The sequence below is a fragment of the Phyllostomus hastatus genome, unplaced genomic scaffold, assembly GCF_019186645.2.
Source record: "Phyllostomus hastatus isolate PE091 unplaced genomic scaffold, TTU_PhHast_1.1 phas_contig_65, whole genome shotgun sequence".
Classification (NCBI taxonomy): domain Eukaryota; kingdom Metazoa; phylum Chordata; class Mammalia; order Chiroptera; family Phyllostomidae; genus Phyllostomus; species Phyllostomus hastatus.
Window position 1 is genome coordinate 3,053,792 of NW_025333932.1, and position 15,311 is coordinate 3,069,102.

General features: G+C 37.8%; 1 protein-coding gene across 2 annotated transcripts in view; it reads right to left on the reverse strand.

The window, feature by feature from the left end:
- Positions 1 to 714: 714 nt before the first annotated feature.
- Positions 715 to 15,311, reverse strand: part of CUNH8orf89 (chromosome unknown C8orf89 homolog) — a 35,014-nt gene continuing 20,417 nt past the window's right edge. The window contains exons 4-8 of one of the 2 annotated variants that reach the window (XM_045849455.1): positions 10,782 to 10,877; positions 9,949 to 10,004; positions 6,818 to 6,853; positions 4,596 to 4,653; positions 715 to 3,635 (exon numbers count right to left, since the gene is read on the reverse strand). In XM_045849455.1, coding sequence (XP_045705411.1) covers positions 3,554 to 3,635; positions 4,596 to 4,653; positions 6,818 to 6,853; positions 9,949 to 10,004; positions 10,782 to 10,877 — 328 coding nt within the window. In that variant the 3' untranslated portion in view covers positions 715 to 3,553. The remainder of the gene's footprint in view (positions 3,636 to 4,595; positions 4,654 to 6,817; positions 6,854 to 9,948; positions 10,005 to 10,781; positions 10,878 to 15,311) is intronic. The other variant, XM_045849454.1, reaches the window with a different exon arrangement.

A 15,311-nucleotide genomic window follows, 5' to 3' on the forward strand; every position in this document is an offset into this window, starting at 1 on the left:
TGAAAGGAAGTGGAGCCTGTGAATTTAAAAAAAAGATTTAATGAAAAACATAAGTTAAATTAAATTCAACCCAAGGCAAAAAAGGTGATTAATTATTGTCAGCCTATCTCATTTATTAAAAAGAAATAAACATTCCATTTCTTTCTCAAACTGAATTGAGTCGAACTATTTCATGGGGAATATAGGAGGAAGGGGTCTTTCTATTCTACTGGTATAAATGCTCCAAGATGTGTTGGCGTCATAAGTCAGGAACTCAACATTACAAGGTATTTTTCTCTGTGCAAGTACTATCTTCCCCTAAATTATATGTAACTAAACCATGATGTATCAACTAAATTCAAGTTTTTAAAAAAATTCCATTAAATTTATGTATATAAGCTTTGGAGCTTAGTTATATAGAAAATAGAAAATTTAGTTCTATTTTCTAGCTTGAGATCAGTGTAAAACAAAGATCCTTTGTTTATTTACAAAACAGAAATAATATCACCAATCTACTATTTCAGGTATTTGTAAGGTTTACAAATAATATTAAATATTTAGAGTACATAGTAGGACCTCACTAGATGAAACCCATTTGACAATTAAAGGTATTGGGTTGGCCAAAAAGTCTATATGTTTTTTTCCATAAAATAAAAGACACATTTTCCATTTTCACCAATAACTTTATTGATTTGGATATTTTGAGTATGTTGGCTATCTCCCACGTGGCAGAATGTTGATTATTTTCCATTAATGTCTTGATTTGATTGCTGTCAACTTCAACTGATCTACCCAACCATGAGGCATCATCCACCGAGAAATCTCCAGCAAAACTTCACAAACCACTTTTGACATGTTTGATCAATCATAGTACCTTCTCCATACTCTGCACAAATCTTTTTTTGCATTTTAGTTGTGTTTTTACATTTCTTGAAATAATAATGCATAATATGCCAAAATGTTGCTTATTTCTTCTATCTTCAATATTAAAATGGCTACACACAAGCTCACTAATGTTGATAAGTTTTCTTAAATGCATGCTGATATGATAACTGTCACAATACAATCTAACAAAATTGTTTTGAATGAATTTAAAGACAACTAAGAACTACTGGAGCCATCTTATAGAAAAAAAAATGAACTTTTAGCCAACCCAATATTTATAAGTGCTCATCACAAAACAATAAAAAAAAGAGCTCATCAAATTTTTGTCTGAGATGACTTTTTCTCCTGTTTCCCATTTCTTAAGTCATTAACCACACTTGGAATGGGTGACTAGAAGATATAAAGGTACAGGTAATAATTAAATCATTTGCAATCGAAATTCAGATCCAAGCACAAGCATCTCCACGTAAGTTTATGTAGTTACCCTTGAGGAACTACATAATGCATTGTGATAATGCATACAAACATATACATATCAATAGTGCATTTTATATAGTAATATAAAGCATGAAAGAACATGAAATATGCCCATTCTCCTGTATCTGTAATGCTTTCTTTTTTTCTTCTATTTTTTTCTTCTTCCTGTTTCCTCCCATCCCTTCTGAATCTGGGCTCTCCTTTCTCTCTAAGTTTTTAGCAGGGAAACTCAGCCTTTGCAATACATATGTTTTGCCAAGTTCTAACTCTAGTCAACTACCTTTTTTCCAGAACTATATGCCTGCTTTTAACTACCTGTTTGGCATCTCTGTGGATGTCTTGATGGCACCTGAAACTGAATATACTCAAAGCTGAATTCATCTTGTTATTCCCTGAAACTAGCAAAAGAGAATCTTAGGTCTAAAACTGGAAATGAGCTGGTTTTCACTCTTCCTGTTTTGATAACCTATGCCCATCCAGTCAGTTGATCTTAGGTGATTCCCCTTGATGTCCTGTTTGTAACTTTCCACCAGAGACTCTTACCTCAATTTTTATAAACATCTCCTCACTGGTTTCCCTGCCCTTAGGCTCCTCCCATCACAATCTAGCCTAGTAACTATACCTGGATGAATCCTTCTAAATTATAAAAGCAATAATCTATTTTCATTCTCAAAATCTCCCATTGTGAAAAGGAGGAAATATAAACTCATGCTTTGATCTAAGGCTCTCTACCAGATCTCATCTGGCTATCTCAAGCCCTACCTCCTCGAGGTTGCAGAAATGAATACCCCCTCAAAGCCAGCCCTAACTTGCACATGCAACTTTCTCTGGCCCACACAATGGCTTTATAAATTTTGAATTAGCTGCTTATTTCAAATTAGTTGCTAACATTTACACATTGAAAGTTTTCACATACAAATCTGGAGTCTAGCTTCTCATACAAAGTTGGAATATCTGGCAATGCTGGCCTTCATTCACAGGTGGCACGGAGGGCTGAGGCTGGCTGGTGAGTGCCCTAGGTCCCTGCAGCCTTCATCTCACTGAGTCACTAATGTGGTCCTTGGCTTGGTGCCTGTAGGCATGTGACTTCTGCCACTCAGCCTCTACTACCCAGTGTTCCAACCATGTTAGTCACTCCGAAATGCACAGGGTACTTCAGCTATGTTATTTCATCTTTCTAGAAATGCCCTCTTCCTCCATCTTTCCTGCCTTTAAGTTCCATTTCAAACACTGTATCTTCCATGAAACTTTCCCAGTGGATGCTACCACCCTGTTCTGGAACCTCTGTGACACTCTGCCTCTCCTGTGGCATGGATCCCACTCTCCCTGGATCACAGCCTCAGGTGGCCTGGATTTCTCCTGGTTCCTCAGATAGGTGCACTGACACACACTTCTCCCCCACCCTTCAGGTTTTATAAAGAAGCAGAGTACTCCTGAGCTTGACTTTCCTCCTCTTTACAGAAAAGGAACAGGCATCTCCCCATTCCCTTACCCCTCAGGGATCTGCCTGTCTACACAGTGAGGAATCTTGTCTGCTTGGCCATGGAAGCCCTGACTCAGCAGGTAAGCCTGAGCTTGTCATCACTGCCTGGGTTTGTGCATTGGCCCAGTTCTGAAGTTCACTGTCAGGAGGTGGCCACACATCTAAGCCAGGGTTTTCGTTCCACGTCCTATCAGAAAGCAAAGCTAATATTTTCATCTTCATTTGCTTGAATACTTACATCACACCTGTTTCAAACTTAAGCAGGGAAGAGGAGGGGTTTCAATTGGCCATTTTCTATCCCCAATGAGAAGAGCTAACTCTTTTTTTAAATCTTCTGTGGCTCCCAGGGAAGGTCATTGTACAAGCGGGCACTCAAAAAACATTCTTCAAGTTGAGTCAAAAAATATAATTAACATGCACAAAATTCATGAAATATAATTTTTCTTATGCTTATGTCTGCATATATAATAACTTAAATGCTTATTTGTAATGCTAACAAAACAAATTATTCTGTATGTAACATAAAATATTTATTTCCTATTTACATTTCTACTGTTCCAGATATCATTCCATATCATATCAGGTACCAAAAAAAAGAAAAAGAAAGGAAGAAAGTATAAGCCTTAAAAGCCAGTGAAGAAATCATCACACAGCATGAGTTACCAGCAGTCTCGCAGCTCTCGTTTCCTACCCTTTTTTGACTTTCTGGTTGTTTCGTGACAAATGGTATCATATTCTAATAGGGCCATTTTGGAAAGTCTCTGTAAGTATTGAGATGATGCTCCAACGAGAGGATTGCTGAATCCAAAACCTGTGAGGAAAAAAATCATCTACTAAAATGAAAATAATCACAATGATGATCTCTAAATATAATGCAAGCAAAATGTCTATTTCTCAACTGACCATCAAATACTATGAGTTCTTTGAAGTAGAAGTGTCACTACTTAATTTTTAATGACTATAATAAGCCATCTAAAAATATTTAACTAAAAACCTGTAATGCTTACATTTAATGATATAAAACTAAATCTGTACCTGTAACATGCTTCAAAAACAAGTATGACTATGAAATTTATCCTCTATAAATAATTATTAAAGATCAGGTCAGATGGAGCATAGATAAACACAGTCCACCTCCTCACACAACCACAGCAAAAACTACAATGACTACAAAACAAATATCACCAAGAATCATCAGAAAATCGAGCTGTATGGTAGTCCCATAACCAAGGAATTAACCACATTCATCCAGATGGGTAGGAGGTACGGAAACACAGAATGGGTGGTCCCACATTCACATGTGATGGATAAAAATTGGAAGGGATATCTCAGGAGCAAGGGATCCCAGCCCTATAGCAAACCTTCCAGCCCAGGGGCCTAGTACCAAGAAGGTAAATCCCAATAACTTCTGGCTGTAAAAACCAGTGTGGGTTGGAGTAGTGGAAGAAACTGCAGGATTCTCAGGATTCTCAGAGTCCTTTAAGGAGCTTCTTAAAGGGACTGCAAGAGACTTATAACTTATGCAGACTCACTCCTTCTGGGCTTCAGCACCAGGGCAATAGCTAGAAGGGCACCAGTGGCATATGGGGAGAAAGTGAAGTGACTGGAAACAGGGTAAGTACCAGGAAACAGCTTCCTACTGGACAAAAATCCAGAGGCTAGGCAGCTGCATTGTCCTCTCTCTGAGTCCTCCCCCATACAGAGCCACAGAGAAGTGACATAGGTTGCCCTGCCCTGGCGATTACCTAATGTCCTGCCCCATACAACTTACCAGTGCTCTTGTCTACAATAGGCCATGCTACTGACACAGGGAGTCAAAGCAGCTCTACCTAATACACAGAAACAAACACAGTGAGGCTGGTAAAATGAAGAGACTAAGAAATATGACCCAAATAAAAGACCAGAACAAAACTCGAGAGAAAGAACTAAATGAAACAGAGATAAGCAATCTATCAGATGCAGAATTCAAAACATTCATTATTAGGATGCTCAAAAAACTCTTTGGGTACTTCAACAGCATAAAGAAAACCCAGCGAAATGAAGGTTACACTAAGTGAAATAAACAAAAATTTACAGGGAGTGGATGAAGCTGAGAATAAAATCAATGATTTGGAACATAAGGAAGAAAAAAGCACTCAATCAGAACAGCAAGAAGACAAAAGAATCCAAAAAACAATAGGCTAAGCATCCTCTGGGGTATCTTCAAATATACCAACATGTGAACCATAGGGGAGCTGAAGGAGAAGAGAGAGAGTAACAAATAGAAAACTTATTTGAAAAATAATGAATGAAAACTTCCCTAGTTTGGTGAAGGAAACAGATTTACAAGTTTAGGAAGCACAGAGAGTCCCAAACAGGTTGGACTCAACGAGGACCAACTACACCAAGACACATCATAATAAAAATGCCAAGGTTAAAGATGAAGAGTGAATCTTGAAAGCAGCAAAAGAAAAGGAGACAGTTACCTACAAAGGAGTTCTCATAAGACTGTTGGCTGATTTCTCTAAAGAAACTTTGCAGACAATAAAGGACTGGCAAGAAGTACTCAAAGTGATGAAAAACAAGGACCTACATCCAGTATTACTCTATCCAGAAAAGCTGTCATTTAGAATGAAAGGGTAGATAAAGAGCTTCCCAGACACGGTAAAGTTAAAGGAGCTCATCATTGCCAAGGCCTTATTATATGAAATGTTAAAGGGACTTATTTAACCACAAGAAGAAAATCAAAACTATGAACATTAAAATGGCAATAAATTCACAACTATCAACAATTGAATCTAAAAAACAAACTAAGCAAACAAGCAGAACAGAAATAGAATCATAGATATGGAGATCATTTGGATGGATATCAGTTGGGAGGAGAAGGGGGAGAATAGGGGAAAAGGTACCGGGATTAAGAAGTTCAAATTGGTAAGTACAAAATAGACAGGGGGATTTTAAGAACAGTTTGAGAAAAGTAGTAGACAAAGAATTTATATTTATGACCCATGGACATGAACTAAGGTGTAGATTGTTAGAGGGAATTGGGGTTCCTGGGGGGAGGGGCAGAAAGGGGGAAAATTGGTACAACTGTAATAGCATAATCAATTAAATATAATTTTAAAAAATCTCCAAGATGCTTGGGGGTTGTATGTTTGTTTGTTTGTTTGTTTTTATTTGAGTGTGTAACATGAGTGGGAAGTTCAGGGAGAGAGAGTAGAGGGCAAGAATATGATCAGCATTCCTGTTCTTACCACTACAATGGACTTGATCTTAGAAAGATCCTCTAGCTACAAATGAACTAGATTCTAGATATTAAGCAATATTCAAAAAAACTTCAAAGAATTGTTATCATACAGACCCATAAAATTTAGTTGAAGTTACTAACAATAAGACAAATTAAAAATTCTGAAATATTTAGATATTTATAAACATTTTATATTATTCATCAATCAAAAAACAAATCATAATAAACATTTAATTGGATGATAAAGAAAATATTATAAAACTTGTGTGGTGAAGCAAAAGAGAAATTTTAGAGTATTAACCTCTCTGTAGTTATAAAATTCTAAAATGCTGTGTTAGAAAAGGTAGCTGAAAATTAATAACCTAGGTATAAGATATACATTAGGAAAGGGATAAACTCAAAGAATATGGAAGAAAAAAGATAATACAAAAAAGAGGAGAATGTGGTGATTTCCAGGGTACAAGTGGGCTACATGGTAGTAGAAAAAAATACAATAAAGATTAAATTAAAAATTTAAAAAAAGAAAAGAGTAGAAATCAATGAGGTAGAAAACTAACTTACAGTAATATTTTTAAAAAGAGTTCTTCACTGAAAAGACTAATAAAAATGAAAAGTCTCTGGTGAGATTAATCAAGAAAACAAGGCAGAAGGAACAAATAAATAATACTAGAAGAGGAACAGAAGTACAGATAGTGCAAAGACTAAACTTTAGGCCAATAAAATTGAAAACAGACAAAATTCAAAAAATTCTTGAAAATATAACTTACCAATATTGATTGAAGAATTAGAATACCTTGAGAGTCCTAAAATTAAAATGACTGAGTCAATATCAAAAGACTCCTCCAAAGAAAACAAGTGACCCAAATGATGTGCCTGTAAGGCTCAGGTTCACCTTCAGTCTTCAAGAAAGATTACATTTTCTCTGGCAGGCCAGGCAATCCCTTTAATCCAGTCAAGTCTGGGCTGTTTTAAAGATAGTCTCTACCTGGGATGCCTTTATAGTGTGTGGCCCTTCAGGAGTTTTAACCTAGAGCCTATGTGTTTAACTAAGGGCTTCCTGGGTAGGCTTTAAACTCCCCTGCTGTCCCCCCAGTAAATGCTATGTTACTGAAACCTCTGCTCAGTTCTTTTGTCTCCAAAAAGCTGTTTTAGCCAGCAGATATGCCATTTAGGAATAGGCACCTGGGGGGAAACTGCACACAGAATTTAAGGTTCACTTCTCTGTGGTTATCTCAGCCTCTCGAGTTCTATTGGAAATGATAGCTCTTGACACCTTAAAGCAGTTGCTTTTTAATGTTTTCATTATTTTTATATGAATACTAGATATATATTACTTTTACATTATTTGTTGTAAAATATATTTTATTATATTCTTTCATAATTAGCTCTCATGCTACTTCTCAGTGGTAATCTAATAAAAGCTATTCCATCACAGATAGAGGTGGAAGGTCAATGCGCCAATTTTTAGAAAGGTCTAACTACTGAAATAGATGACAGTTATCTAATGATCCTTTAAAAATGTAAACCAGCTCACATTAAAATCATTCTTTTGTTAAAATTATTCAAGGGCTCCTCATGTCAATCAGAGTTAGATACAATGTCCCTTCCAAGAGCCTATAGGGTTGGATGTCACCTCTCTTACCTTGACACTCGACTCCTGATTTTTTCCAACAGGTCAGATATCATCCTGCCTTGGGATCTTCGCTGGGTCCAAGAGAATAACTGTTTCCTAGGAGTTTAACTCCCTCACCTCTTTCAAGTCTTGGCTCAAATATTGCCCTCCCCCATTAAACCTGCCCTGATCTCAGATCTCCTGATCTCTTTTCTCCTGTTCTATTTTGTTGTTTCTATTATGCTTTCACCTTCTGATGTGCTGGGGAATAGTCTTCTTTATTATGGTTAATGTTGGTTGGCTATCTTCTCTCACTAGAACGTAAGCTCCACAAGGGCAGGGACCTTCGTTTTGTTGTGGGATGTAGCCTAAAGCCTAACACCTAGAACAATGCCTGGCACAGAGCAGATATTCAATTCACATTTGGTAAATGAGTGAATGAACTGCCCACTTGCATGACTGGAGGAAAATCAACAAGTATTTACTGAGCACTCAACGTGTTACAGAAACTGGTATAGGCACTGCAAGGTGTAAAGGTGAGTAAGACATATCACCCAGTCCTAAGAGCCATAAATCTGGCCTATTGGGAAACAGGCACACTAATGTTCATCTGGGCCAAGATGAAAAATGAATGCCTTTTACTTAAATTATCATTTATATTTTTATTTAATGCTGCCTGTTGATCACAGAAGTTTATAGTATATAAACATTCAGAGAAAGGACATATCCAAGGAGAAGTTCATGAACATTCAACCTTATGAATACCCAGAGAATGAAATTGCAAAGCTCCTAACAAGTCAACTCTGACTGCTGCCAATAATGTCACAAAGATCTTCCTTGGTGATTTTAGTGTTTGGGTTTCTTTGGAGGTGCTCTGACTTTCATTAGTCCATAAGTGCAAAATCATGGAAGTGATGAAGATAACTCTGAATATCATACAAATAAGTGAGGTTTAAAAAATCTTAAACTGGTAAAAAAAATAATTGTTACACATAGGTAAGAGAGGAAATAGTTGACAGTATTAAGGAGAAATAATAGAATAACATATAATGCTAAAGATGTTATACTTAATCCTGTGGCTCTCAACTGAGAGTGATTTTGCCACTCTTAAGGAACTTTGACAATGTCTAGAGACCTTTTTTGATGACCACACTTAGGGGCTATTAGTGTTGTCTAGTGAATAATGGTCAGGGATGCTGCTAAACATCTTTCAATGCACAGGACAGACCCCACAACAAAGAATTATCTGGTCCAAAGTGCTGTAATTATTGAAAAACCCCAGCTTATATAATAATCAACAAAAGACAAGAAAGTAGAAAACTTAAGACTACATGAGTCAAGTATCTTTCCCATTAACTTTGGATAAGATTACTTCAGGAAATGAGTAAGAATTTATTGAAGAACTTAAATGCTACACAAATACATATGTTACATGCCACAGATGTTCCCTTGGTATAAAGCCCCCAGTGATCTGTAACACATGAAAGTTAGGGATGAAATAGTAAGTCTAGATGTCAGAGCTACCAAGAAATTCTCCATCATTTTGTAGACATCATTCAAAGCATAATTACCTGGCTCAACAGATTTTTTTCAGTGTTTTTCTGAAAAACAAAATTCTGGCCAAACATACAGAAATGTAGAAGTGAGAATGTTTGAATTTAAAGCTTCAAAGAGCAAACTCATACTCCAAATAGATGAAAATACACTTTGGTGTTATAAACCATCTTAGTCACCAAGGACTTAGAATAAATCAGTTTTAATAATAGTTTTTTAAAACACAAACTGTTGATATATAGATAAGTTTCTGAAGTTGGATATTATAGATACACAGGATTCAGGAAAAAATTAATTAGAAAATAAGACCAGAAAGGCAAATAGGTGAAGATGGTAAAGGGGTTCAATGCCAAGCTAAGGAGTTCATGCTTTAGTCTGTGGGTAATGAGGCATTGTGTTTGAAGAAGGAAGTAATGTGACTAGAGGGCAAGATTTTAGGCCTTTGCTGAAGTGTTGAATGATTTCAAAGGTCAGAAATCCCAAATCAGACTAGTTTGCAAGCTACTGCAATGGCCCACATAGAGATGAGAAGAGCCTACCCCAGGGTCTTGAAATAATAAAGATATATATATATAAAACAACATCCACTAAATTTATAAAATAAAGCTTCTTCAAAGAAGCATTAACAAAACAAAGACAATTAAATCAGTGGAGAGAAAGGACGTTGTTTTAAAAAGTGAGTATTCATTCAGCATGAACACGTGGTAGGAGAAAAACATGAGCCCACTTTACCTTTTTCACTCTCTTGAAGTGGTACGGCAGTGCAGATCTCCTTAGTCTTTTTTATCCTGAAATTACACATTTTTGTAAAGTCACTTCTCCATAAATTCAGGGCATATCAATTTTTCAAAATTCATTAAGAGTCAAGAAGCATGCTTTCAGTGAAACTTACTTGTTGAGGGGCATCATGTGGAAATTAAATAAGCATTAAAGAAACAAAACTCCTTCCATCATAATTAATCTAATCAGAAACATATACAAACCAACTTAATATCTGTGTTTACTAATAAACTTTTCCAGTGAATGAGTACTATGTCTAACTTTTCCCATCTTTATCTCAATTTATCTTTATCCTAACTCTCACTAATCATGACTGAGGAAATGCTAAAAGGAAGAGCATCATGATTAGATTAACAGGATATCTGGATATGCCAGCTAACCAACTCACTCATTTGTACACTTTTCACCTATTCATCACCAATATCTGAATTTTGACTTTATTAACTTTTGTTCCTTCTGGAATAAACCTAGAAGTAGGTTATTAGAGGAACCACATCATGATTGAATCTGCTATAGGTGAGATGGTCCATAAGAATTTTAAATTTCTTGTAACTACATTAAACTTCAGAAGTCAGTCCAAACATTCAAATACTCTTCATCTCTAGAATTACTATTATTAGTAATATTACCAGAGAGTATCTTGAGAATCACTGAAAACTTTTTATTATCATTAAACAAATTTTTAAAAAACATTACACTTTTATCATCATTTTAAAATCAAATATTTATATATGTGGGGAGAGGGTAAAGGGTTGTAAATAAAAGAAACAAAAATGAGCACTTCCCTGGTTTGCCAACACCGTTCCTTCACAGGGCGGGGGGCAATATGCAGAGGAGGATAAAATACTTGCAGGCAACTCAACATGTTCTCATCAGAATGGCTAAAATAGAGAAATTCATTTCAAAGACAGACAAGAGAAATAACATTTATGCTTGCCACACATTCATTAACATATGGCACTTAACCCCACTCTTCTGCTTTGTATATGAAGAACACTTGTCAAAACATAATTATAATATTGGGTTGGCCAAAAAGTTCATTTGGTTATTTCCACAAGATGACTGTAGTAGCACTTAGTTGTCTTTAACTTCATTCTAAACAATTTTGTTAGATTGTATTGTGATAGCTATCATATCAGCATGTACTTAAAAAAAGCTTATCAGGGTTCTGGCCAAGATGGGAGCGTAGGTAGAAACCCTTTGCTTCCTTGCACAACCAAAAGGAGAATAACAACCAATCAAAAATCAATAAACAGACTTCAGGCCAAGATGGAAGCATAGGTAGACACACTGTGCTTCCTTGCACAACCAAAAGAAAGACAATAACAATTTAAAAACAAAAATCAACCAGAACTTAAAGAAAATCAAACTGTATGGAAATCCAACAACCAAGAAGTTAAAAAAGACATACTCATCCAGACCGGTAGAATGGGCGAAGACAGGTGCATGGGAAAGACTCGGGACAAGGCAGTGTTAGGAGAACTAGGGCAGGCAAGGTGGCAGCTGGTAGACGCAGTGCTGGATTGTGGAGCAGGTTGTGCAAAGTTGCAGCTGGCCAGCAAGGCTTCAGTGATGACTGATGGAGCAGGTGGCCCCACACTCGTGTACAGATAAACCGGGAGGAACAATTTGTGAGTGAGACAGACCGAGAAATCCAGAACTTTATTGCAAGGAAATAAAGCCTCAAACCACTGATTGAAAATACCTGTGGGGGTTGAGGCAGCAGTGGGAGAAATTCCCAGCCTCACAGGAGAGTTCATTGGAGAGACCCACAGGGTCCTAGGACATACACAAGCCAACCCACCCAGGAATCAGCACCAGAAGGGCCAAATTTGCTTGTGGGAAGTGGTAGAAATGACTGAAAGCCAGTGGAGAGCAGAGCAAGTGCTATTGTTCCCTCTCGGATCCCTTCCCCATATACAGCATCACAATGCAGTGACGGGGGTTACCCCTCCCAGGTGAATACCTAAGGATCTGTTCCTCACTATGTAACAGGTGCATCAAGACAAAAAAAAATGGCCCAAACAAAAGAACAAATCAAAGCACCAGAAAAAATACAACTAAGCAATGAAGAGATAGCCAACCTATCAGTAGCACGGTTCAAAACACTGGTAATCAGGATGTTCTCAGAATTGGTTGAATTTGATCGCAAATTAGAAGAAAAAATGAAGGCTATGCTAAGTGAAATAAAGGAAACTGTACAGGGAACCAATAGTGATGGGCAGGAAACTGGGACTCAGATCAATGGTGTGGACCAGAAGGAAGAAAGTAACATCCAACCAGCAAAGAATGAAGAAACAAGAATTCAAAAAAATGAGGGGGTGCTTAGGAATCTCCAGGAGATCTTTAAACATTCCAAAATTGGAATTATAGGGGTGCCAGAAGGAGAAAAGGAAGAGCAACAAATGAAAAATTTATTTGAACAAATAATAAAGGAGAACTTCCCCAATCTGGCAAAGGAAATAGACTTCCAGGAAGTCCAGGAAGCTCAGAGAGTCCCAAAGAAGTTGGACCCAAAAAGGAACACACCAAGGTACATCATCATTAAATTACCCACGATTAAATGTAAAGAGAAAATCCAAAAAGAAGCAAGAGGAAGGGAGAATGTTACCTACAAAGAAGTGCCCATAAGGCTATCAGCTGATTTCTCAAAACAAACCTTGCAGGCAAGAAGGGGCTGGAAAGAAGTATTCCAAGTCATGAAAGGCAAGGATCTACATACAAGATTGCTCTATCCAGCAAAGCTTTCATTTAGAATGGAAGGGCAGATAAAGTGCTTCTCAGATAAGGTCAAGTTAAAGGAGTTCATCATCACCAAGCCATTATTATATGAAATGTTAAAGGAACTTATCTAAGAAAAAGGAGATCAAAACTATCAACAGTAAAATGACAACAAACTCACAACTATCAACAAATGAAACTAAAAGAAAAACAACTAAAACAAAAACTAAGCAAACAACCAGAACAGGAACAGAATCAGAGAAATGAACATCACATGGCTGGATTTCAGTGGGGAGTGGGAAGGGAGGAATAGGGGGGGAAATTTACAGAGAGGAAGAAGTGTAATTAGTAAGCATAAAATAGACGGGGAGAAATAAAAAATGGTATAGGAAACAGGGGACTCAACTTATATGTAGAACCCATGGACATGAACTAAGAGGGGGGAATGCTGGAGGGTTGGGGGGCAGGGTGGAGGGGGGATAAAGGGAGAAAAACTTGGGAAAACTCTAATAGCATAATCAATAAAAATACTTAAAAAACAAAAAGTGAAAAAAGCTGACAGGTCAAGATGGCAGCATAGACAGACATGGCTCACCTCTTCACACAACCGCATCAAAATTGCAACTAAAATATAGAACAACCATCACTCAAAACCATCAGAAATTGAGTTGAATGGAAGTCTGACAACTATGGAATTAAAGAAACCACATCCATCCAGACTGGTAGGAGAGGCTCAGATGTGGAATGGGCTGATCCCACACCCACATGTGGTGGATAAAAATTTGGGAGTGATATCATGGGCGTGAGGAGTCCCAGCCCCATACCAAGCCCCCCAGCTCAGGGTTCCAGTGCTAGGAAGATAAATCCCTACAACTTCTGGCTGCAAAATCCAGTGGGGATTAAGTTGGTGGAAGAAACTTCTGGATCCGGAAGCAGGTCCTCTTAAAGAACCCACACATGGACTCACCTATTCACACTAACTTCCTCTGAGCTCCAATACTGGGGTAGCAGCTTGAAGGGCACTGGGAGAAACTGAAGTGTCTAGCAATCAAGGTGAGCACATGTCATTGTCCCTTTTCTTAGTCGTCCCCAATAGAGCCACAGATTCAGTAAGGTGGTTCCATATCTGAGACTCCATCAACCTGGCTAATACTGTTTGACCCGATCAGAGATCCCTAGGGATTCCACTGCACCCATCTTACAGGCCCACCCAAGATGATTTTCCATATGAGTAACTGGTCTTGGATCATGCTGCACAACTTCCTAAATCCTCTCAAACAAGCAACAGCTGGTCTCAGTGAGCCCCAGGACCAGCACTAGAAGAAGCCAGCCTAGATTCACAGCTTTTCTTTGACTGGGAATCTCCAAGCCCAGCACAAACAACAGCCATCTCAGTTTGCTTTATAGCTCAGGCCGGGTGGCCCCAGGCAAAACACAGGTTGGGGATGACGTTGGCCTGCACCACCCCAGAAGCCCCAGGGCCAGTGCCCCCAGTGGATAGCTACAGATCATGTAGAAGCACCACCAACCTGTCCCTGCATAGCTGATCCTCCATGAAGGGCAGAGATTAGTGGTAAGTGGTCACAGCCAATTCTTGCAGCTGACTGGCCTGGGTAAATCCCGTTCATTGATCTGCCAACAGCAGCCAAGGCTCATCAACAAAAGGGGAGTGTACTTAGCACACTTCAGGTACCCAGCTTGGTTAGAGGAGGCTGTGTCTCTACCTAATACATAGAAACAAACACAGTGAGGCTGTGAAAACAAGGAGACAAAGAAATGTGGCCCAAATGAAGCAATAGATCAAAACTCCAGAAAAAGAGCTAAACAAAATGGAGATAAGCAATCTATTAGATGCAGAGTTCAAACACTGGTTATAAGGGTATTCAAGGAGCTTAGTGAGAACCTCAGCAGCATAAAAAAGATCCAGCCAGAAACAAAGAATACACTAATTGAAATAAAGAACAATTTACAGACAACCAACAGTAGAGTGGATGAAGCCAAGAATCAAATCGATGATTTGGAACATAAGGAAGCAAAAAACAACCAATCAGAACAACAAGAAGAATAAAGAATTTTTAAAAAATGAGAATAATACAAACAGTCTCTGGAACAACTTGAAGTGGACCAATATTCACCTCATAGGGGTGCCAGAAGATAAAGAGAAAGAGCAAGAAATTTGAAATCTATTTGAAAAACATCATGGAAGAAAACTTCCCTAATTTGGTGAAGGAAATAGAAAGGCAAGCCCAGGAAGCACAAAGTCTCCCAAACAAGATGGATGTAAAGGGGCCCACTCCAAGACACATCATAATTAAAGTATCAATGATTAAAGATAAAGAGAGAATCTTAAAAGCAGCAAGAGAAGTTAGCTACCTACAAAGGAGTGCCCATAGGACTGTCAGCTGATTTCTCAAAAGAAACTTTGCAGGCTAGAAGGGAATAGCAAGAAATATTCAAAGTAATGAAAAGCAGGGACCTACAGCCAAGATTGCTCTACCCAGCAAAGCTATCATTTAGAACCAAAAGGCAGATAAAAAGCTTCCCAGACAAGAAAAAACTAAAGGAGTTCATCATCACCAAAACTTTATTATAAG